The 24,273-nt window shown below is 36.3% G+C and overlaps 1 protein-coding gene across 1 annotated transcript; it reads right to left on the minus strand.

Annotated features, from left to right (window-relative positions):
- Positions 1-1,398: 1,398 nt before the first annotated feature.
- Positions 1,399-22,395, minus strand: adm2b (adrenomedullin 2b). Its single transcript, XM_088924310.1, has 3 exons — positions 22,309-22,395; positions 21,770-22,021; positions 1,399-6,490 (listed from the first exon to the last, which is right to left on the minus strand). Exons 2-3 carry the CDS (start codon positions 21,868-21,870, stop codon positions 6,079-6,081), a joined length of 513 nt encoding a protein of 170 aa, XP_088780436.1. The 5' UTR covers positions 21,871-22,021; positions 22,309-22,395; the 3' UTR covers positions 1,399-6,078.
- Positions 22,396-24,273: the final 1,878 nt, after the last annotated feature.

A 24,273-nucleotide genomic window follows, 5' to 3' on the forward strand; every position in this document is an offset into this window, starting at 1 on the left:
TCATTGCTTTTTTTTTCTCTTGTACATTCCATGGTTCCAAAGAGAAAGAAAACCATACAAGATAGTAAATGATTCTGGCTCATGTGACTGAAGTTTCATAATGTCACTGGTCACATACTGTATTAACATCTTCCGTGCGAGAACAGTAAGGCTAATCCTGCCTTGAATTAAGGTCTATCTAAAAGCAAAGTTTCCATATTGTTTCACTTTTTGTTTTACCATAATGTTACACAAGGTGGGGGACCTTGTGACTGGTGGCTTTTGTTAAATGTCAGATTTTGACACCTAATCTGAAGAAAAATTGGATTTATCGAAACTTTTCCAATTGAAAAATGACTACCAAAGGATTCGTTTCACTAGATTTGTGTTTCAATTAAGTAGTTGAAACCAATAACTGGTGTGCTCCAAGACCAGGGTTTAAAATCCCTAATCAGAGGGAATTCGTTGATCAGGTCTTCAGCTTCGCTTCTTGAGCCTCATGGTCCAGCAGGTTTCCAACATGTTTTTGAACTACTGTACCTCCTGCTTCAGACTCAAGGGAATGCAGCAGATCTGATGATGCTTGCAATGGCCGAAGGGCTTCCCTTCTCCAAACTGTAGTATTTCATGCACACATTTTTTATTAATATCCACTTTATTAATGTGAGACCTCTCTCACATTTCATTTGACTTTTAGGTCATAGATACTGCAGTCTCTCTGAACCAGACTAAAATCAATGGAAGATCCTGCTGTTTTTGCAAATTTGTGCAGCTATGATGTTACCTTTGGAACAGAATTCACTCAACCGCAGTAAGTGTTTTTGTTCTGTTTGCTATTAAAAGGAAAAGGCAATCATTTATGGGATTCTTTGAATGTTTCTTGTGGAGAAATTGTGAAATGCAGGAAAGCTCTGGTTTAGTGTTCAAAAAAGATTTACAAAACAAAGTGTCAATGAATGGATGAATTCTTGCACAGCAACATTACACTGTGCTTACTGGTTAAAACCCTTACACCTTCATAAAATGAATACAGAGTATTTTTGTGGATTTAGAATTTGAAAGTGTTATCATATTTGGCCATAATCAGTAATGAAGTTAATCAGAATTAAGCAAAATAAGAATTTACTTAATGCAAATTCAATTTACTTCTATTCACTATGGAATCCCCAAAACAAACAGAAGAAAACATGAATATGTTCAAAATTTTACTTTATGGCACTTCAGTGTGCTATGTTACAGTGTACTACAGTATGTTGCAATGAGCATGTATACAATATATTTCAGTACATTTTTCATTTTGGCTTTTAAAATATATACTTCTCTGCAAACATAGCACCTACAGATGTGTAGGTTAATTTTAATGATCTGATAGTATTGCCTATATAATACCACATAAATCCACACATACAAAAATAACTTCAACATAATACTTTTATTAAATATTACAACTAATATATTAACAAAGTATACATAATATAAATGGTTTGCTGACTAAGTTAGTTATCCAAATCTTAGAATATACTGATGTAATACATTCATTGAATAATAATATATATATACAGTTTTCTTAATGCAATATATACAACACAACTTGTTTAATTAATTTAAAAATTAAATAACATTGTCTTAAATTCAAGTAGAACTTAACAAAATATAGTTGCTTTAAAGTGCTTTAATATTTTGCCTAAAAACCATTGACCTTTTCAAAGCATGTGAGAATTGTAATGTAAAATATCTGGAGTGTAGCAATCCAAATAAAAATAATCTAGTTCACAGACCCTGCCTCCGCTGTCAGCCCATGGATTAGGTATGCAAACAAAGCCACCTGCTCTCTTTAGAAAAAAGATTAATGACTTTTTTAATGCAAATGTGGGTGATGAAACTTTAGCAAATAACTAAGGTACACCCTCCCAAAGATCAATTTTCAGACATACCATACCATCTCTCTAAAAGAAATGAAGCCATTTCTTATTAATTAAAGATTGCAAGGGCTCTAAATACAGTACCGATTATAATTTCATAGTATCCAGCTCCATAAAACACTTCACTTCACTCCTTCATCCCTAAGTGCAATATACTGTACAGCAAGCAAAACTTACAGCAGATAGCTTAAGTATTAAAAACAACATTTCTCATCAGTATCTACAGACAAAAAGTGTTATTTTATAATGCTGACAAAATATACATCAAAAAAGGTATAAATAAATAGTAGATAACCCAAAACTCTGCATTATTGGCTTATAGTTGATACATAACTGGATTGATTTTTTTTTCACTAAGGATTCAGAGACCATGAAAGAAATGCTGCTTCTTGCTGAGATGTTATGGGATGTAATATGTTTTTCTCAATATGTGAGGGGTAAAGGTCTTCTAAATAAGCTGCCACAGTAAGATAGACTTCACCATACTTCCTACCAAAGAAGAAAATCTACAGTAAGTGCTAGTTCAGTTTGTATTTCAACTCTCCAGAACACATAAAGCTTTTCATTTTGCCTTGCTATTCTTGAGCACTAAAGTCTATAAAGTACGGAAACCAACAGGTTTTAAGTATTTAAAAGCATTTTAATTATAAGTCACGAGACATATCCAATACAGCAAATAATTTTTTTAGAAGCGCTAATTACTTTACAAACCTTTCCAAAACTAGACATTCCTATACTAATATCCAATGAATATGATTACCATGAAATATCACAAATGATTAGAAAGAGAAAAGCAACTTTTCATTATTGATTTAAAGAGGTCAAGTTCCATCCTATGATTCCAGCAACTAAAATCATTGACAGACCCACAACAATCTGCATTTGAAGGAAAAACAAAGTCATCAGGAAAAGCTGAACAATGACAGGGAAAAAGTTTAAAAGAGTTTCACCAAGACATTCCTGCTGGAAACCCCAAGAAAGTGGAAAGTGATTTGTCAAGTATTGTCAGGTATTCAGTGAGCAGCTGCTGAACTTGACTGGCGTGTCTGCTTCAAAGCTAGTAGTAAGGTAGTAAATATCTACTAGTAAATACTGGTGAAGCTGACAAATGACATAATTAGAACTCCCAGATGCCTTTTTAAAACTGTTAAACCAATTCTCAAAATTTCCAATGAACTACAAAGCTTTAACTCCCTTTTATTTCTTACAAAAGTTAAATGGCTATTTTATAGCCCACATGTACAGTATCTTGCATTGATATTTATTTTAGTCTGTCATTTTATTATCATATACAGTATGTTCAGAAAAAGTTTAGACATTATTGAGTATTCACATTCTAATCTTCTCCAAAAAGGAGGAATAAAATAAAAAGGTTAAAGCTTTGTTTTCCATTTCAGGAAGTCTAATTTACATGTATATTTATTAACTTCTTGAATTAACTAATGTTTGTTTTTTTTTTTAATTTAAGCAAAATACTGTCCTGGGAACAGGTTTTCTACACTATAATAACTGAGAAGAACTGGACCTGTATCTACCAATCTGTAGTTAAAAGTTCCTGCTCAAGTGAATGACTACTTTAAGATGATCAATACTGTTACTGCCATCAATAATCTTCCTTAAAGTGGTGAATTAAGCCATCTTATTCTGAAATGTCACACACCTATGCCCTTGCTGTAATGTGTATTTTAAGATTTTTGGAGTCTTTGGAGCCAGTTCCTACCATGTAGACAGCTTTGTTATTTTTAGTGAGAAAACCCATAATTTAAAAACTCGCTTTACAAGAAGAAAAGCCTTGCGGAATATATATATTTTTACAGCATGTACAGTGTGTCAGAAACAGATATAACCTTTGGCTTCCTCTATCCTTAAATTTGGTAAATGCTGGTCATTTATTTTGAAACCCATAATGAGAAGAAAATTTGAGGTCTTAGCACTCTGCTTAATGCTAATTTCACTGTCTGCTTGAAACACATGACACGTACAACATTTTTTAGGATTTTTATAAAAGACTCTGATGCGTTGTTTTTTTTAAAAAAAAAAACCTTGCTAACTCTGCCCCAGTCATTCTTTAAGACTCTTTTTGGATCAACATTCCTATTTGACACACAGTTCCAAAACTTTTGTTTGATATGTCTGTGATTTAGCTGATCCAAATCGGTACAGACTGCAAATATGAGTGTCTGGCTTGAACATTCAAATACAATCTAGAAATAAGTTAAATGATCTAAAGCATATCAAAAACTTCTTGCTAAAAGGAAAACCATTTTAGATAGATCCTAATATGCACGTCCAGTCCAGTTTTAAAATCCCAGTGTCCACTTCTTAAACACCACTCTTTCTTGAGAACAAGTTTTTTGATCATTTAATTCAGTCTTCCATCAAATGCACAACTACCTGCCACATACAATAAAATTAGGAAATGTCTAGAACATGTTTTGTTCAAAGTGTTTTACTAATTAATTTACTATTTTTAGCAGATTCCTGTTCCTTATTAGTTAGCACTAATCCAAGCCATATGAATTTTAGTCATGTATTAATCAGTCCTAGGACGGCAGGAATAGCTCAACCTACAGTATGTGTTTACAAATTCCAGCACAAGCAATACAAATCAGGCATAAAGAAAAGTTACTCCATGGTGATAAAACCTTTGCTGGATTATGACTGTGTTTTATTAATTTGCCCAAAACCAAATTCTTTATAAAGTTATTCAAGGAATTTTAGAAAGATTATTCAACTTAGTGCACCAGATATCGATAGACCTTTAGTGCTCACAGAATGTAAAAGGCCAGAAATACAGTAAAATCATTTTGTGATTCTAAAATGGATCAGTCACTCTTTCTTACTTTTGTATGCATGCACTTCATTTTTCAGTGTTTCAGATTGTGGAAATTGGCTCTCAGTATTTGGATGTTCCCCTAAAAATAGAGATAGGATGATGCAAATAAATGTCAGTACCTTCAGGTATAAGGCCAAGTAGGACCACATCTGCCTGCACATTATTTCTGTACGTCCTGTGCGTTAAGCCAACATAAAATTGATTGGGTGTTTTTTTTCTTATGTAGTTCTACTGAGTCTACCACCTTCCACATTCTGGAGTGAAACTTGACTGCAATTCAGACATATCGCATCGCAGACGGAATGGTTAAATACAGAGGCAAGGAACTCCTTGAACTTTACTCAAAACCCTCCCTAGCCTTGACTATTAGCCTGATTTATTTTGCTGAGTTCAGAAACCTTCCTGTGGCAGTACATACAGCTTCAATGCATCACTGGGTGTTAAAATGAGACTTTACTCGAGTCTTCTTGCTCGCCTGATGCCCAATTAGAGTAATTGAGATAGTCACCGCCTAGTGTGCTACACTGAAGTGCTGACAAGAGCAACCTCTGCGCACCACCAGACACTTTTCTTAACAGGTCACATGAGCCAGGGCTGTGCTTGTGCTGATGTACAGCAGGGTCAGTGGTGGTGGCTGCACCTCAGTATCAGATGTTGAACAGTACATGGTGGGAGGGCATATTAACGATCAGCACTAGTCACTTGGAATGCATTTCTCAATGTTTTGATGGAGCTTTAGTCTTAACATGAGTTTGATCAATCAGAGTCCTGCATTCCTGCATCTGTTGTTTCTTTAATTTTGGCATTACACATACTGTATGTAAGATGTCATAAAACCCTGAAGGAATGAGATGTATATCCAATGTTAGGGAATGATTGTAAAACTGACTTTTATTCTTCCATTTGGACCTAGAGCTACTGTACAAATGACTCATAGATAAAACTGAAAGCTTCAGAATATCTTTTAGCTATTCTTATGATACTGGTTGACAATTAATTCACCAACTCTAAAGGTTTGTTCATTTTAACAGGAAGGGTGGAAGGTATGAGAGGGATTGTGGGAAATTCAGCTTCAGCCGTCTCAGTCAGCTGGTTGCAGAAACCTATGCTACACGGGTCTTTATTGCTGACGTCTTGGTGTTTATAAATGAATAAGGCACAGAACATGTTAAATAACAGTTAATAGTAGTCTCGTTCTTTCCATAGAGTCACAGGAAATGTAGATGATTATTCTCTAGACAAGAACTACATTTGCAAAACAAAGGAAAAATCTAAATCAAAGTGTTTGCATTTTTGCTATATATGACACTTCTTCAGTGTGTTTGTTTTGGTCCAGTTGGATCACCCATAACTATGTGGACTTTTCGGATTGACCGGAGAGGAGTCTTCGCGTCCACTCTGCCCAATCAGCTGCCACAGCCGGTGGCTCAGGTTCTGCACCTGGCATGTTCCCAAGACGCAGCCAACGCGCATCAGCTGTGGGTGGTGACCCCGTACACCTGTGTGGGCATGGCGACGACCCCTGGACACCATCCGCTGTGCATCTGTCTCCGCATCAACTTTAGGTGTGTCGTAGGTATAGCTGCTGCCCCTGCTATTTTGTTTGAATGCGTGTATATAGATAGGGTGAAGTCTCAACCTTTCACGTATGGGTTCCACGATGGTTTCTAAGGAATCCTTTAGGCTGGCTGTGGGCCCTGGTGTTGTACTCTCAAACTGCTCAAGGTCCTGAAGCCTCTTCAGAAAGTTTAACCTGAAAAAAAGATGTCAGAAATCTTTATGTTCAAAACGTCAAACAGTGATCGCCACATGAACATACATGAATGCATTTGTTAAAGTTAATGACCTCGCTAAACAGACATAGCAAAATAATATAACATAAAAACTGATGCTTTGTGCTTTGACTTAATTATTACATGTTCTGTCTGATTGGATCCAGTATATTGTAACTCAAATATAAATCAAATATGCTGGAGGTAGGCTGACCACCTGCAAGCAGTCAGGTTATTACATAGCTAAAGCTATCCAGTCCTTAAGCTCATCCAAGCAAAGGGAACAGGCAGCCCTATAAAACTTAATAGGCTCCAGTGTTGCCAGACAACAGAATAACATGTTTTCTTGTACTTTTTGCTCTTAAAGTTTGTTTGACCTAATATTAGCTGTGTTTCATCACCGACACTATAGCTCTATCCCCAGGGGCAAACATGAACAGTTTGCAGAGTACGCCTGATTTACTGTATATAATGGACTCTTATTTCAAACAGCATCATCAAGTGCATTAACAGAAGACTTTAAGTGATAAAGCCATTTTGATGTAGTGTAGCATAGCCAATACACGAATACAGTATTGTTATTTCCCTAGTTTTATTGCTGTACACACACTGACAACTGACAAATCAATGTAAAGCTAAAGTACTGTACACCCTGATCTAAACAACATTACAGTCGATTTAACAGAAGCTATATAGTACCTAATACAGTCCAAGAGTAATATCCCTTATACAATCGGGAGCAGGTATCTAGTAGTACAAAGGTTTGAAAATGTTTTTAGTACAGCTTGGCACCTGAACATCAAGGTGGATAACATCTTCAGGAATATTATCACATCACGCGTCCTTTCAATTGGCCACAGCTTTATTGAGCTATTTTTATTTTTTATTGCACCTATAAAGAAGCAAAGTGCCCTTCGCCCTTGTAATCCTAGAGGAACCTCCCTGGCCAGGAATACTGTCATTAACCTGGCAATCCTTCATGAAAAATACACAAAGACCATGACAGTGGGTAAATGGTCTGTTTTTAGTCAAATCCAATTCTGAAATATTTGCAAAAGATCTAAATATAGTTGCGCTTGTGTGCTTTTCCTTGCTCTTTCCTTAACGTAAAAGGTTAATCTCCACAGGAGACACAAAGCAGCACAAATTTATTGCTGCTTTCAATCTTTCAGAGTGAGGAGGTCGTGCTACAGTATGTGCTTTTTATACTGCAGCCACATATTATTTCCCTTTCTCTGTAACACCTTTAAGACTAAAAATAACCTTTTTTTAACCAGTTTAGGTATTAAAGCAGAAAAAGTATTTAGGTATTAAAGGAGAAAATCCGTAGTCCAATGTAGGGTAGAAAGCAAATGCACTTCACTTACAATGAATCCAGGCTGCATGATAATTCTGTACAGTGTATACACCATGTCTAGAAATACACCTTTTTCAGAGTTACTGTGTTCTTCAATTAACAAGGACCTGATCATCATGTAGTGCTGAATGTTCACCGAGTCCAACAATACGAAATAAATTTGCTGAGTTTTCTGCAAGAGGGTGACCTACAGTACACGGTGCTTTTGTGAAAGAAACAAGATATCCCTAAAGGCACAGAGACAGGGGATTAGAGCAAGTACTGGATGATACATGAGAGATCACTTTATTCTTGAGGATTGAAAGTTCATCTTAGTTCTAGGGGTTCCCAATACTAGTTTTCATTCCTGCTGAAGTCTTTACTTTGTTGTATCCTTAATTAACCGGAACATTCGCCTTATTTTTTTCTACATAAAATAGGAGATCTTATGTTACTTATTAGGCCAATTAAGGGTTCAATTATGTAACTGAGCTCATATGGATTGAAAGCAGGATTGTGGTCCCCAGGACCAGAGCTGGAAACTCCAATTCTGGAGTTCTGCATCTGTAAATGTATTAACAGACTCCAGAAAATGGCTTAAAATGCTTAACAGGACATTACCATTTTATTGCAATATTGATAATAGTACTATTAGTTACTGCACTGCATTTGTGCATTAGTTACTGCACTGCATTTGACTACAAACCCCAAGTACCTTCATACATGTAGCTTCATTTGTTTACTTTTGTAATAGTAGTGAATGCTACAAAAAATATTTTTCATGCCACAATTCTACTTCTCTACATTCATTTTAGGTACACACAACAGCCATGTTAAAAAGCTAACTAATCTCCAGTAAATGAAACTATTTTCTTACAAATAATTCCAGAAAACTAATATTTAAGTACACTGTTGTGCAGTCTTAGTCTTAGGCATACTGCAGGCTTGTTATAGTTCTTTTTTGTAATTGTTTTTCCTTCTTCATGCAGAATGGTTTCTAGTGAAATGATATCCATTTTGTTCTAAGCCAACAGTTAAGCCTGATAGATCTATGTTCTTTAGTTTATAATGTAGCCTTTTAGCTTAATGGATGTGCAGAGAGGAACAAATGATGTTAATGATGAGGAACACCTGACGATGAGTCAGTTCAATTTGATGGTCAATTTGAGATAATGGCAATGGATAAGCCGCTATAATATAGCAGATGGGCTGCTCAGTTTCAGCTTATCTTCCAGTTGTTATGAACAAATTCTTGAAGATTCTGTACAATGTGAATTAAAGATTGCTGAATTGACAACCTTGATTTCTCACCCAAATTAAGCAGTTTTCAGCAATACTCTAAGTTGTTATAATAGAAGGCAACACTGGTAGAGGATATTTTTAATACATATAGTGTAATTCCTGATTGTCTTCAGCACAGGAGTGTATATTGTATGTACTTACAGTAATAATAATAACACCAGCTGATGAATTATAAGTGATTATCTGTAAGATTTTTGGAAAGGAAATTTGATGGAGAGTTTAAATTTATACCACAATTTAAGGTCTAGACCTACTGCAACACCCACCACTAAAACCCACTCCAATGTGTCGGTATAAGACATCAGACCTAAGACTAGCTGTGTGCGTAAGAGCTTCCTTTTGAGACATTAAAAAAAGCACATAGTTTTAAGCACACCCACAAATTGCTTGTTGAAAAGCTGCAATGATACTTAAAGTAATTATAAAAGTGCAAGTAAAACTTTTCCCTGGTGAAAGGCAGACTGTCATTTCTTCAGAGAAGTCCAACGAAAAAAAAAAACAGGGCTGGATGTGAGAAATTACAGGGTGAGCAAATCAGAGGAGGCAAGCTGATGGCTATGGAGACAATCACTTGGGACAGAAGCCTAAAGCTGTATTGTAGGCAAGAGGTTCAAGGGCCACTTAACTACTGACTTAGTGTGTCTGCAAATGTGCTGTTTCTGGCACTTGGCTGTGCTTTTTCCCTTTCGCTGGAATTCTCTAGAGAATATCTTTTTTGTCATTGTGTTAATCGCGGCCATTAATGAGGTCACGTCTGCAGGGCAGCGTGACCAGACTACACTGTCATTTTGGTTATATAATTGAGCTTTAAAACACAGCACATTGGATGAGTTTGTTCAAAAGCATTACTTTTGACGATGTTCCATGGAGACAGTTAAGGACACACCAAGGAGGACCTGTATAGCTTTCTCACGCTGGAGAAGGAAAGAAAAAAGATCTCCCCAAGTTGTTCAAAAACCCCTCTATGAACATCTTAGACATTTCAGTTATTGACTACTGGGCCTGCAATCTGTCCCTTCTTGTTTACAACCTACTTAGTACCAGATTAAGAGCTAAAATAAACTTCTAATGTAGTGGTCATCTTTTAAACCACGTGACAAAAGAAACAGAAATTGATCAGATAATTGGAATGTAAAGGTGGGATTTATGGCATTCGGTTTTTAGAATGCAGGAATCAAAATAAAGACATTAAAGTTTATATGCTAGGTGCACATGTGAACTCAAAACCTAAAATCAGAGAGCGCAAGACAAAATTTAGCTGCACACGAACGGAACTAAAATCCAAGCATGACATGACTTTGTCTTGCTATTCAAGACCTCAGGAGGTTATATACAAGATATAGCATTTCAAAAACGAAAAGATGTTGTGTGTAAATAATTGTGCAGTGCAATGCAGAAATTGAGAAAGGTCCAGTGGTCTTTTATATTAGCAGATCTTCTCACAGAATGGGGAAAGTATTCAAGTCGATGTGGAGCAAACCCACGAACTTCTGTATCATCACCATGAGTGTCCCTGCCAAGCTGGAGTTGGAACGCACTCCAATCACATCTCTAGACAAACCTTGAAGTGCCAATTTTAGCCAAGTAAACATCAGCGCTGGCTCTCCCTGAAATGTTTGCGCCTTTATGTGCATGAGAAGCTTGGCAAAAGAAGACGCTAGACAGCATCGTTTCAAGGGAGGGCGTGTGTACAAAATGCTGGTGAGCAAGTGATAGAAATAGGCAGCTTACGCTATGGCTTAAAAAAACAGTGATATTTCATTATGCCACTCAAACAGCTTCACTCATTCGGGGACTATCGCATGGCTCCTCTTGTTCTGCTGCTTAGTTGTACTCAATTGATAACCAGGATTTTAATTTAACTGAGATGTAATTGTGAAGTTATCAATAGAGTGGGTTTTTTTTTCTTTGCAATTTGGTGAAACAGGTGGCAATATGTAAAAAACAGGTTAGTAGGCTTTAGCCTGCTGCAAGAAACAAGAGGAGCTGAAATACAATATCCTCTAGCAGTCCATTTCAGCATCTGCACAGCGCAACCTGCCATGTCTAAGATTCAAAATGCAACCCAACCTCTGAAACAGATAATTCCATCTTTTCAAAGCACTATAATGAAATTCACAAGGAACGGTTTAGGGGAGAATATACCCTTCATTCCAAATATTCTAGTGACAAAAGTACATTCAGCTCAGAGCCTGCTGGTTTAAGTGAAATTTGATTCTGCCACTTAGTGGCTTTGTTTCACCTTTGGCTGTGTAAGTTTATTTAAAGCCTGTTTTTTTCCACCTAACCTGATTACCCACCCATTTACAAAGCTCCTGCTTTTGCATTAATGTCTGAGAAACATTACATGCGTACGTGCATGTCTTTCTCCGACCACTTGCTCCATCCCTTAATCTTTCTGAGCTTTACGTTAGCTAACATGCTCGGTGCTTGACGCCAGCGACTGGTCATCAGAGCTGGCAGGCAGCCATACAAACCCTGTGAGGCCATTAGCGAACTAATAAGCTATTCAAAGGCCAGAAAAATTGAGACGTGTTGCAAATCTGCATAAATATTTAAGTAAATAAGCTAAAACAATGTTGAGACTAAGATGACATCCCTATATTGTTTTCTCAAAAAGGTCAATTCAAATGAATATCCATCCTGTTTATCAACAACCACTACAGCTGACATTCAATTATCAACTGTACTCTCCTGTCCTTGTCCTAGTTTACTGTAAGTAAACTGTTAAAACACATCCTTCTTGTTTGATCTGGCAGGCTGTTGGATTATTGAGAACATAAACTTGACTATTGAAAGTAATTGAGGTCTATTGGGCAAAAGATCAAAGTTGGACAAGTGTTCCTTCATATTCATATTCCTTCATGTCTGACAACTGCTTTGCAATAAACCCATATAACGTGTTGAGCTGGAGTCAAATTTCACTTGAAGGCATCAGTATTAAGTCAATGAGCTTGGGATTTAAGAGTTCGTAAAGAGGGCAAGCTCGTCTTTGCTCTTTGACTGATATTCTTCTGTATTACCTTCAGAATGTCTCAGTTATTAAAAGAGTATAAAGACACACCACAGTAAACACGGAAACAAAGGGTTTGATTTCTGTTGACAAACATAAAACATAGGAGTATTACCAATATCTTCTCAAGTGACCATAAGAAAAAGAAATCAATAAAGCCAAAGACAAAGAAATGATGTTTCCTCTTCAGGAATTTAAATTAAAAATAGTCTAAGTGTATTTTAGTGACAAAACCCATAGGATTCACAGGGACTATTATCTACAGCATATCTGTGTGTTACCAAAATCTTCGTAATTACAATAATTTAAATTTCAGTGCATCAATTTTTTAATTTCCTTAATTACTATAGGTTTTCTTTAATCATAGTTGCTATGTTCTATTGCTACACTGATCCTGGCTAGACTGTTAGTTAGGACTTTTTCAAGAAAGTTGTATAGGTTTTCAGTGCACTTTAAGTTGAACACATTAGTTTTACTGTCAAAGGTGAAACTTTCTCAGCTCTGCCTTGATGACTAAAAAATGCCTTAATACTTAAGATTATCTACTAAATAAGCAGAAGTGATTAGGACACGTTTACTTGAAAACGATCAATTTTTTTCATATACTATCTAGTTCTCGCTAAAGCTCTAAATATTTAGTCAATATCTCAATATCGGCAAAATGACAGATAAAGGCAATCTCCATTTTTTTCTCTTTTTAAAACCGGTGTTGGTTATTTTTGTCTTTAATGACCTCTTGTTATGGCGCTGTGAAATACTGTTTCGTGGTGGAAAGCTCTCTAAAACCGTAAAAGGTATTGTATTACGCTGAAGGCTGATTAAATTCGAAAAGAGCCAAGACAGATGTTGAATCTCCCTGTTTGATTTTAGTTTCCCTTTTCTTTTTCAATGCCAGTAAGTTTTGCCAGCCACTTTATAGCATGTAAGGAACACAGCCACCTCAGAAACAGAATGTGTTCTGACACCTATGTTGATAGCAATGATCAAGTCAGTGCATTCGGAGATGACTATGAGATCAAACATATCAGAATTCTGTATAATGTGTGTGTGGTAATCATATTTATTATCGTAACCATTTATTCTGTAATTGAATGTGAACACAGTAGTATAAAACATTAGTAAATACAAATTTCAACTCACATATACTGTAACAGAAACGCAAGGAGTTGTATAACAAAGAACTGTTACTCTTCATTTCATTAACTGTTGTATAGTTCTGTTCTTTGCTGTAAAGTATGCATATCACTATGGTTTCTATGTTGAGAAAATCTGTTCTTAAAGGACATTGGGTTTGGAATTTCCACTAATCCACAAAAGAATTTGTGTTGCAGGATCAGTTCTCACTTCTCTTAAGCTGACCGCAATGTCCCTGCAATGGTAAAACAAGCATTACAATGCAGTGTATGTACAGTATATAGAGTCCTAAGACTGCTGACCTTCTTATCTCCTGGTGGCTGAAGTGAAAAAAAATCCTGAGAATTTTATTTTTAGGCCATTAGCAGTGAGGTAACAAGAAAATGTTTTTTCCACTGAAAATAAAGAAATATAATTAGTCATTATATCCATGGATATGTTTATTATATATATGCCTATGTGGATAGAAATGAAAATAATAATCTACATCTCATGAACTACATTTCTTTCAGAAGTGAAACACAGCACCCATGTTTAGAGCATTATTAACTGGTCGATGAGTGTGTAAGATATGGGTTAATTGTTTAAGTATCCACATCATTAGCAATTCCATAGTAAATATCTGTTTAAGGTATCTTCTCCTTTTAGAATTTTACCACTTCAGGAAACATGTTGAAGATATGTTCTACAGAATATTTTCAGAGATTTAGCTGTAATATCAAGATAATTTCATTACCAGTTTATTATTGTCCTTAAGATACTATATCTATATTAATTTAGAGTCCTTGTTTATTTGGTCAAGAAGGACTGGCTTTAGCCTCTGCAAGTTTCTCTTTATTGATAGGGTCCATCACTTAACTAACTATAACCTTCAACATAATACTAATATAACAATAAATATATTTATAATATATATGCATCACTATGTATAGTTTTTTATTAAACATGCAACTGTATTCACAGTTCACTGTCATAAAATAAGACAGTATTTATCATAGTACAACAGAAGCATCTAGGTTTTTCAGATGTACTGTATAAGGTATCCATGTACTGCACAACTGATCTGCCAGAATCTGCCATATAGCTACCTTGAATGTTTTATAAGCTCTCCTTATATGTATTGTAGCCTTACGTTAATGACTCAAAATATTATGCAGAAAATCAGCGGTCTGCAGTGTTAAGAAAAGTGTTGAGTCAATGTGGGCCAGAAATAAAAAAATTAAAAAACAACAATGACGAAAAGTGTCTGTTTTCCAGCTTGTGAAAAACGTTTCAGACACAACTCCCAATCTGCTCTGACCTCATTACTTAACAGTCCTTTGTTCTGCATTTACAAAATATTTTATTAGACAAACCTACGTGTTCTCTACCTCACTATACCTACTTGAAAAATATGTGGCATAAGTTAATGATTTCTTACATCTAAGAGAAGGACAAGTCTGTTTTGTTCAGAAAGAGACTTTAGCAAACTTAAATGCAGGTACTGATGCACATATGCAGCAGGAATACAAATAAACGTAAAGGTCACTTCCACTAATGACGCTGGTCATGTTTTTCCACTTCAACAAAATAAGCTGAATGCCTCTGAGCTTATACAGTAATGAAACCCTTCAGTCAGAGCTGCTTCTTTTCCCATGGTATTTTTCAATGCATATTAAGCTTGTTGTGGTTCAAGCAAAATATGACTTGGCAAACCCACAGTTGTTATTTGAGGAGACAGTTTAGTGTTTTAAGCAGATACAGTTTTAAGAGGTATGCATTTTCTCAAATTTCATGTTCACCAGTTAAAGGGCATTGTTATTACTGTATGCCATTCAGTGAAGTGTTCACGTTTTTCCCTCTGTTGAGCCAGTGTCAGCATTCTGGCTGCTGCTATGTAGTGTCATGCTGCAGCACCCTGCACTTCAAAAGGCTGTGGTCAGAGCTTTTGCCTGCTAGTACTTTACTAGGCAAGGATTGACTGGTCATCTTTGGATTTAGATTGTTATTTTAACTTCACATAGAGACTCATAATAAAGCACTATATAGGGTACTCTGTGGAAAACATTATGGAAACTTTAAATAAAATTGAAGAACCCTTTCATTAAGTTCAAATGTCCAGCATAAGCTACTTGAAAGGCAACACAGCATACTCTGCAATAGGAAGAAAAACAGTGTGCAGCTACAGAAAAAGCAGTTGGAATGTGCAGTTTTGATCCCATTTGCTTAATGAAGTTTTATCTAATCACCACCAAACAAGGAGTAAAAGGCTTAATGACGTCTAGGAAACAGGCAAATAAGAGCAACCAGGAACCATGCTAGAGCAGTCTGGAGAATGTATGCACATGCTGTGGTTGTCTTTGGTACTACGCCATCATAGCTATATACCGTTTATTGGAATTTTTATTTAAGTCTTGTGATTGAAGCAGTAAAAAGCAAATATTTTTTTGCTAGCAAGAGTTCCTCCCAAACAACTTAAACCAGTATAGTTGTTTAGTTTTATACAAATGAAACATGTTGAAGCAAAAGCATATAAATTAATTTGAATGATCAAACATCATGTAGCTGCTAGAAGTATCATTATGCCTAAATCAGTGTCATTGAATATGACACTTAAAGAAACATTTTTTTCAACTGGCCAGTAAGAGTGATATCCAGTAGGAGAGAAAGCGAATTAACTCCCCCAACACACACAGTAAAGCTCTTTGGCATCAGGGGTCTGGACTGTGAGCACCACAAAGCCAAAAACCTTTTGTCCATGTACTCAAGAAAACAACAAATATTTTGAAAAGACTAATATCACATGCTATCAGTTATTACGCCTGTTCACCCAAACTACATTAAAATTGTGCTTAATGTTTTTTTTTTTGTTGGTCCTGTAGTAACACAATAATTGAGGTCGGGACTGATAAACCACCCTGATAGATAATCTTGCATCCTGGAAAAAAGTGAAGGTAGAGCCTTGATTAACCTAATCTGATATTGTTTAACAGGTCTCACTCACTCTTGAGAGGCTACAATTATTACATTGTTTTCACATTATTCTGATAACACCTCCTCTGATAAACATTTGTAACTACTAACAACCCCTGCGTTTGTTCTTCATGATACAACATTTCTGCTTGCAGACTTCCATCCAGATGAAAACATAAAGAAATTCTTCACACTGTCTATGTTATAAATCATTGGTGAGCATGAGTACATGTTTATCAAAATAATTGTACCATATTTTTTTATCATTTAACTTTAAAGCACTTTAAAATGCTTTGTCTCATTTCTCACTAAATGGATAACTAATTAATCTAAATTAATCTACATTTACTGTATTCATTTAAAAGGGTTACTAATGAGATGAGACCATTTAGGCCATCCTACGATAACTTCAAAATCTAAAGGATGAAGGATGCTACAGTAATTACACCAGGTTGACATATTTCACTTTAAAATACAAACGGAACGATTCATGCAAGAGCAGCAACCTTCTAAACCTATCTCAGTACCTTCTATTTGACAATGTAAGATCCTTATTCTGGATTCACAAATATGGGTCTTGTCCAAAGAAAATAAAGTAACCGGTGCAGATCATAACATGGATCATCTCTAACTTATTATATTTACAATTTAAAACTAACAGTGAAAACACAATTGGTTTTGCTTTTTGATCATTCACATGACCTGGCATAAAGCAACAAAGTGGAATGAAACAAATAACACCAAGTTAGATTCCAGTACAAGCAATTTAAATACTCTGGGTTTAAAAAAAAAAACAAACAAGTGATGGAGCACAGACTAGCAGGCCACTTAAAAAACTGCACATAATTCATCCAAAGATTAACCTTCTAAAAGATCTGTGCAAGAAACATAAAATCTCATCCCAAGATAAAGCCTAGTAATTGCTAACCTGATTAATGAGGTCAGCAGAAGTAAAAGGGATGTGATTTACTATATCTGTGCTGAGCTGGGAATTCAACACTGATAAACTCTGGACTCTGTGGAAGCGGTTCGGCAGGACCCTGGCTAAGAGTTGCACAAGTTCAAACAAACGTCCTCTTTCATGTACTTCAGTAACTAGACACAATGCCTGCACATTTCAGCTGCAGACACAGTGGAATTCTCGCCTAAAGGGTAGACCAATGAAACACCCGTTTTGCCCTGTCATGGGCACGAGGTGATTTGCAGTGAACGTGTTATATTTCACTCAGCTGATCAGGTTCTCAAGGCTGGGAGCTGCAGTTTTGCGGCAGCATGTGCCATTTCGCATGAAACAATCTGAGTTCAACAGAATACATCTACTTCAATCACAAAAGGTTCAACTTTTACTCAGCACCAAGGAGGGTTGTGATTACTTTTTTTTAAAGAAAAAATAAGGGTACTGGTGTTGTCAGTCTGGAGGACTACCTAAAACACTAGCAGCACACATAAACCCCCTCTATGTGCACATTACATTCATGTTTACTTGACCTTTCTGAAATGTTTACGCTTCACCATTTACAGAATACGCAGTGTTAATCTCCTACTGCCCCGGTCCAAAATAAAAGTGCACACTCATTTTTGAGCTGCAGGTTCTCTACTGCCCCAAGTGGGATTCAGAAACACGTGCGTGTGCAGTAACTGTCTAGACTTCCCTCTAGGTTTTCTAATGGAGACATCTTTTTCAGCCACACAGTGATTTTCGCTGGCTGTCATTACGTGAGCAGCCCTCTTTTGTCTTTAGCTCCCCGGCAGTTTTGGTTTCATCTGATCTGGACCACATTATACTAACACCTGTGTCTGGTGGCGAGCCCCTGAAGGGGCTGGTTTTCTCGGTGGCCCTGTGGAAGTGTCTCAGCGCTTGCTGCAGTAGTGCAGTCAGCACCAGGGGGAGGTGTTTTCTCCTTTGTCTGTCATTGGTGAACGCCAAAGCAACTCCCTTGAAGCTGAAAAGAGAGACCCTTGAAAATTCTTCCCAGGTTACAAAACAGCATGTGGCCTATTTGAAGCAATGTCACGGTGTTCAGCATTCGGATTTCTAATTTACTGCGTGCAAAGGTAAAGCCACAGCGGAACAGGGAGACTAAAAGCCATTTGAGAACCAATTCAACTGCGTCCCTCCCGGCGCTTCTGAGAACAAAATGCAACTTAACCTCAAGGGCCCTACAACCTGCTCACATGGCTGTCGCCCTTTTGACATCCCTTAAACTCAAGCATCACGTTAACAATGAGCTCTCACAAACCCCCCTTTCTGCTAATGAGTGTGTGTGGATACGTGAATGAGCTGAAGCATTACCACACAACAGCAAAAACCACATCGTTTTTTTTTTTGGGGTGGTAAAATTGTCAACCTGGACAAATAAAACAGTTCCTGAGGTAGAAAAGTACAGAATGTATTGAAATTAGCAGGGTACGTCCCAGACTTGTCTAATGAATTTAGAAAAGCACTGGTCTTTGAATAATAACATTGTAATTACTGAAAAGGGAAGGAGTATTTGATGATCACCAGAAACCTTTCCCCTAGTTTTTTTTTTTTGGAGGGGATCAAACTTAAGAAAGTTGTTCCTATTTCGACATGCTAAATGAGAAACTGCCAATTAAGTCCTCATTATATAAGGCTTGCTATTGTAGCATTTTAGTGTATGGGACATTCCACCCTCATTACAAATAATAACACTGCAAATCCTGTTTTAAGTCCAGAACACTTTAGTTCATGCTTCAATGCACCAAATACTAATTAAATCACCTTCTTAAGCACAAAGTGCCTTTAAAGAAATTTCAGAACCTCTATTTCCTAGAAGAAATGTGTCCACGTTCCTGTCTGAGAATTTAGATATAAGGGTATTAAACGGTATACAGTAAATACTACTGCAAGAGTTACTAAATATATGAACTTATATAAATATCAATCCATTGATCCACTTTAACTGCTTCTTCCAGCAAGAACATATTCTAATATCTACAATTTATTTTTAAAACAATATATGCAATATACACAGAGTATTCCGATTAAAAAAACTGTTTAGTACACAACAACATGTCTGTGAACATACTGTAACATGGAGGAATGTTCTCAGTGATTAAAATAAATCTGAGTTCAAGACAGGCTTTTCTTCCCAGCTTTTTTTAAGTCACCTGAAAGCAAAACCTTTAGTACTGTATCAAACAGCTCAAAACCACAAGTTCAAAAATATCTGTATTCTCTCAGGTTTTAAGGTGTAACTTGATGTTTGAACATGCATTTCACATGTATTAAGTTACATACAAAACAAATGACCTAAAAAATACAAGGTTGGAAGATAATACGTCAAGAGAGTAATTAAAATGTATTGTGACCTTTTTTTAAAATATTTCTAGGACAGTTGCAGCTGTAAATAAAGATGTGTCTCATATGAATAAAAATGAACAAATGAATAAAAATGGATATCAAGACTACAACAGTTACTTGCCAGGAGAGGGCATGCAAATACTGTATCACCCAAAATCCAATACAAGGCAAACCTGCACTTTGGTTGCTAAAATGCTGACTTTCCAACTGGACTATGAATACCCTTCATTCTACATAATTCCAGATTCTGCTTGAAACCACAGTTGAAACTACACAAATAAAATAATTTTAAAATAAAAAAGATTAAATGATATATCCCAGAATATTGTAAATAAAAGCAGGTTTTTTTTAAGTACATGTATGCTGACTACACTTTTTATGGCTCCAGTGTAGATAAACTAGTTAAGTGATTGTTTAAACACCCTAAGTTTTGAATAACATAATTTGTGTATAGTTTACACAATTTACAGCTTTTTAAACACAAGTACTTTGTCAAAGCTGTGCTCTTCTTAAGTGCTGCTCTTCATGCCATTATCTTTTTAAGTGAACACTTAAAAGTATAGTACAATTAATTGTGCAATTAAGGGACTTGTGAAACAAGGACTTGTGTAATGTATACTTTTTACATACATCATATTGTAAAATATCAAACACACTTGTTTACCTTAATGGCATGTATCCCTATTTTATTAGCAGTACCAGATGTACCAGATGTTTTACACATAAGAACGGAAGATCGGTTGTAAACGTGAGGAGGCCATTTGGTCCGTGTAGCCCTTTTGCTAGTTAGTCCTAAACCGAGGGTCTCATCCTGCAGTTTCTTTAAAGAAGCCAAGGAACCGGCTTCAGCAACATGGCTGGGCAGCTTGTTTCATACCCTGCAGATCGTTAGACCCCGCTCAATAGTATGAGTCGAAAATCTACTGCAACACGTGAAATCGACATAGAATAATTTACTCAATAATACCTATCAGCGTAAACTGTAAACCTTTTCTGGCTTCAATACCCCCCCTTTTAAGACGTCCTTCGTGATCAGGACGCGTAAAAGAAAATCGATATAGAATGACTAAAAAAACGATAAAATGAACAAATTAGATTCAGATTCCGAATACACTGATATCGATAACACCTAATAACGATAAGATTTGGTAAACCAGATTCATCCAGGAGACAACGTTTTCAAACTTTTATTTTGGGGAAACCGTCGTCGGTTTCCGATAACCCCCAAAGTTAAACGCTAATGCATTTTTGACACAAGTCAACACTTCGTTTCCAAAATACGCTCGGATGTAAAAGTCTTTTTCATTGACTTAACATCAACTATGAACAGGTTTCCTTTTCAAGCAAAGTCGCTAACAATAAAGCTATATAACAGAGAGCAAAGTTTATCTCATGGCACGGTATGAAGTGTTAGAGGAGAAATGAATAGCAAACGTTGTTTAACCGTCATAAAAAGCTTAAAGTTTCTTCTGATAGTGTACCTGGCAGTCTCCGAAAACACAAAAGGTCTTGGTTTCATCATGGTGTCAGTTTTTCCAGATGTTTTGTGAGTCATTGACACGGGTTAGTTTAAAGAGCCAAAAGCACACACTCCTTCAAGCACGTCGCCCGTGTCTGCTTCACCTCCACAGCTCCCGTGTTACACCAAGTTCAAGTGAAGTTAAATCCTTTACTTAAACGGTGGTTCAATTGCTCTTTAATCTATACGCTCAATGGAGGGTAAAGTGTTTAGCAATCTGCAAAATTTACAGTTCAACTGAGATCGTAATTGACAGGTGTAACATTTCTATTTTTAAACTCACCAATCCACTAAGCGAAGCTAAGCGGTGTAGTTTTCCGTTCAGCGGTAATTGCGAGAGGAAAATCGCAAATCCCTCAGTTTCATATATTGGTAACATAAAACAAAAACTCAGTGCTGATTGATTTCTTAAATATAGCACCTTTAAGTGCGATGAAGAGTCAGCAACATTGAATATGTGGAAACTGACTGTAGGATCAGACGCATTATTGTCGGTTTTCTCCAAGTGTTCACAGAAAACTCTCGGATTTCACGTGCTTTTACAGTATATCCCCCAATATTGTCTGGATAATTGTAAGTACTATACAAATAAAACTGTGGCATTACAACATGATGAAAAGTGTCACAGTGCTTATCTACTGAATGCAAAGGTTAAAAAGAAAGTTTTTTTGTTACTTACCTGTTTCTTTCAAGGCTGTTTCCAACGGGTAAAGCCAGCAGCTGCTGGTGCAAGCACAGCAGGCTGATGCAACACACTGTAACCGGTAAAAAAGCTCGCATCGTGGGACTAGAAGTTCTCACACCCCCGGGGAAAGGAGGGAGGCTTACAAATCACCTGGAAAATGTACAGATCCTAGGAGGAGGAACTCCAAAAACGCAGGCAGGCACAGAGCAATCCAGACGCAAGTATGTAGCAAACTTTGCAGGACACCTATACATCGGAAACAGAAGAAAAGCAGTTACAGCTACTTTGGTGAATATATAGTTCCATATAATTATTTAAATATAGGATTTGCTACTAAAATAATTATATGATTTTACTGTTGTATTACTACTTACATATGAATATATGTTTATATACAGCCAAAAGATTATGCAAATTATGCATTCATATTTAATTATATTTATTATTGTTATATTTTTCTTTAGATACAAATATTTTATATATGCACAGATAATTTTATTAAAGTGTATAGAACGTAATTCATATATACCGACCTTTTGGCGTAATTTGTTTTCGGCGCTCAATATATTTCTGGAAGAGTTTCTCACAGACCTCCTTGGATAAGATCACAGGACTCTCTGAAACAGGTCTTGCGCTGACATTGAACATTTAAATATTGTGAATGGGCGGGGCTCTGTGATGTGAGCTCTTCAACTTCGAACAAAAAAAATGGGTTTATACTACTAGTAAAACACTGCAAAAACATCAATAGCACCTGGTTATTTTCTTGCATGCTTTCGTTTGTGTTTGACATTTGAAAAAGAAGTTTTGATAAATATAAAATGATACGTTATCTCTTTGGACAAGTCACGGTTCAAAACAGCCCATCTTTTTAAACCTTCGAAGTAGACGGTCTATTTTTATTTTTGTTATAACACAGCATTGGTAATAATTCAATTTGATTGTGACCACCATCAAAATTGATAGCGATTTTATTGATATTCTTATAAAATACGGGAATATACATCCTGTATTAAAAAGCTCTTAACAATAGATCATCATCCTTTTATCAACTGATTTGTGAATCTGTTTCTCACCACATGCTCATCTTTGTCTTCCTGCCTACGTGAAAGTAAACTTTAGATTAAAACCAAAAAGACGTCGCTCTTCAAGCGCTATGGTACAAAAAGGAGATGGTGATAGGGACTGTGCAGTTAACTTGGAAAGTATAATTAAATAAATAAGATCAACAATTTATTCCATTTGGCGCGTATTACAGATTTTTCCGTGTAACCGGCTGATCTCCAGATATTCATTATGTAAAAGGAGAAGCAAATTCCCGATATTGTCCCTCGATACGCACACGAAACCTGAAACTGCTGGTGGGACTTTCTATAACAGACTTTCATTTTGAAGCATCACACTGAGAACTTCAACGATTCCCCTGCCTGCTCGCCGTCAGCCTTCAACTCCAGCCAAGTGCTCACAGCAATTATCTACTATTATACAGTACTTGCGCTACATGCTACATGAGGATAAGTAATCACATAGGACGCACACGAAAAAGGATCCACCCAAAACGACATACAGTAAGCTAGTTATGATGCACTCGTACTGTATGTGACTTTGCACCCCTGCAGCAGTGTCCCAGGGCATTTGTTTCTGGTTAGGAACTAGCCCTGTTTAAACTTGCACAGTCTCCAGTAATAAACTCTCAGGGGATCCCCATCTCCTCTTAGTTCCCAGCACACAGCCTGTCATTACTGAGCAGCTCATGTTATTTAGTATAAAGGGAACAAGGAACCGAAAAATATGGTTTCTCTTATGATCCTGCAAGTAGGCACCATCTTGTTACAATTCCATTAATATTCAGTAATAATCATTTTACTTATGAGTGAAACCTCTTTAGTGTTGTCTGACTGTGGCTGGAAGATCCCTTTTCACGAAATCTGTCCCCAGTACCCCAGTTTCCAGATAAAATCCATTACTGTTAAAAAAATATCAATTTGAAAATATTAAGAGCCAAAATGCAGATTAACAGGTCTATTGTGAGTGATATCAGAGCACATCCTCAGTGAGTGAGACAATATTACACCTCTCTAGACTAGCGGTGAAAACTCCTGAAGTTTTCCTTTGTTTCTTGGGACTTTTTGGACGTTCTGAATCTTCACATGGACTTCAGTTATATTGTGTGCACATACATCTCTGCTGAGCTGTCTCAAGCAGAATATTAACAAGTCAGGCCATAAATATTAGTTTATTTATCCAGTGAAGATGGTGTCAGATTTATTTACGTAGAAGGAAAAAAATAGCAGTCAGGAAAGAAAATCACAAATATAGGACTTAGAAAATATTTTTATATCATTGGGAAAAATGCTTTTTTGCATAGAGCGCATTTTTTGCACAGATGTTTTGATGTAATTATAAAACCTTTAAATAAGTGATCAACTACACCTGTGGGTTTCCTTGCGGGATTGTAAAATTCTTAGTAAATATGGATTAATAAGTAAATATGGATC

The sequence above is a fragment of the Atractosteus spatula genome, chromosome 8, assembly GCF_055471065.1.
Source record: "Atractosteus spatula isolate fAtrSpa1 chromosome 8, fAtrSpa1.hap1, whole genome shotgun sequence".
Classification (NCBI taxonomy): Eukaryota; Metazoa; Chordata; class Actinopteri; order Semionotiformes; family Lepisosteidae; genus Atractosteus; species Atractosteus spatula.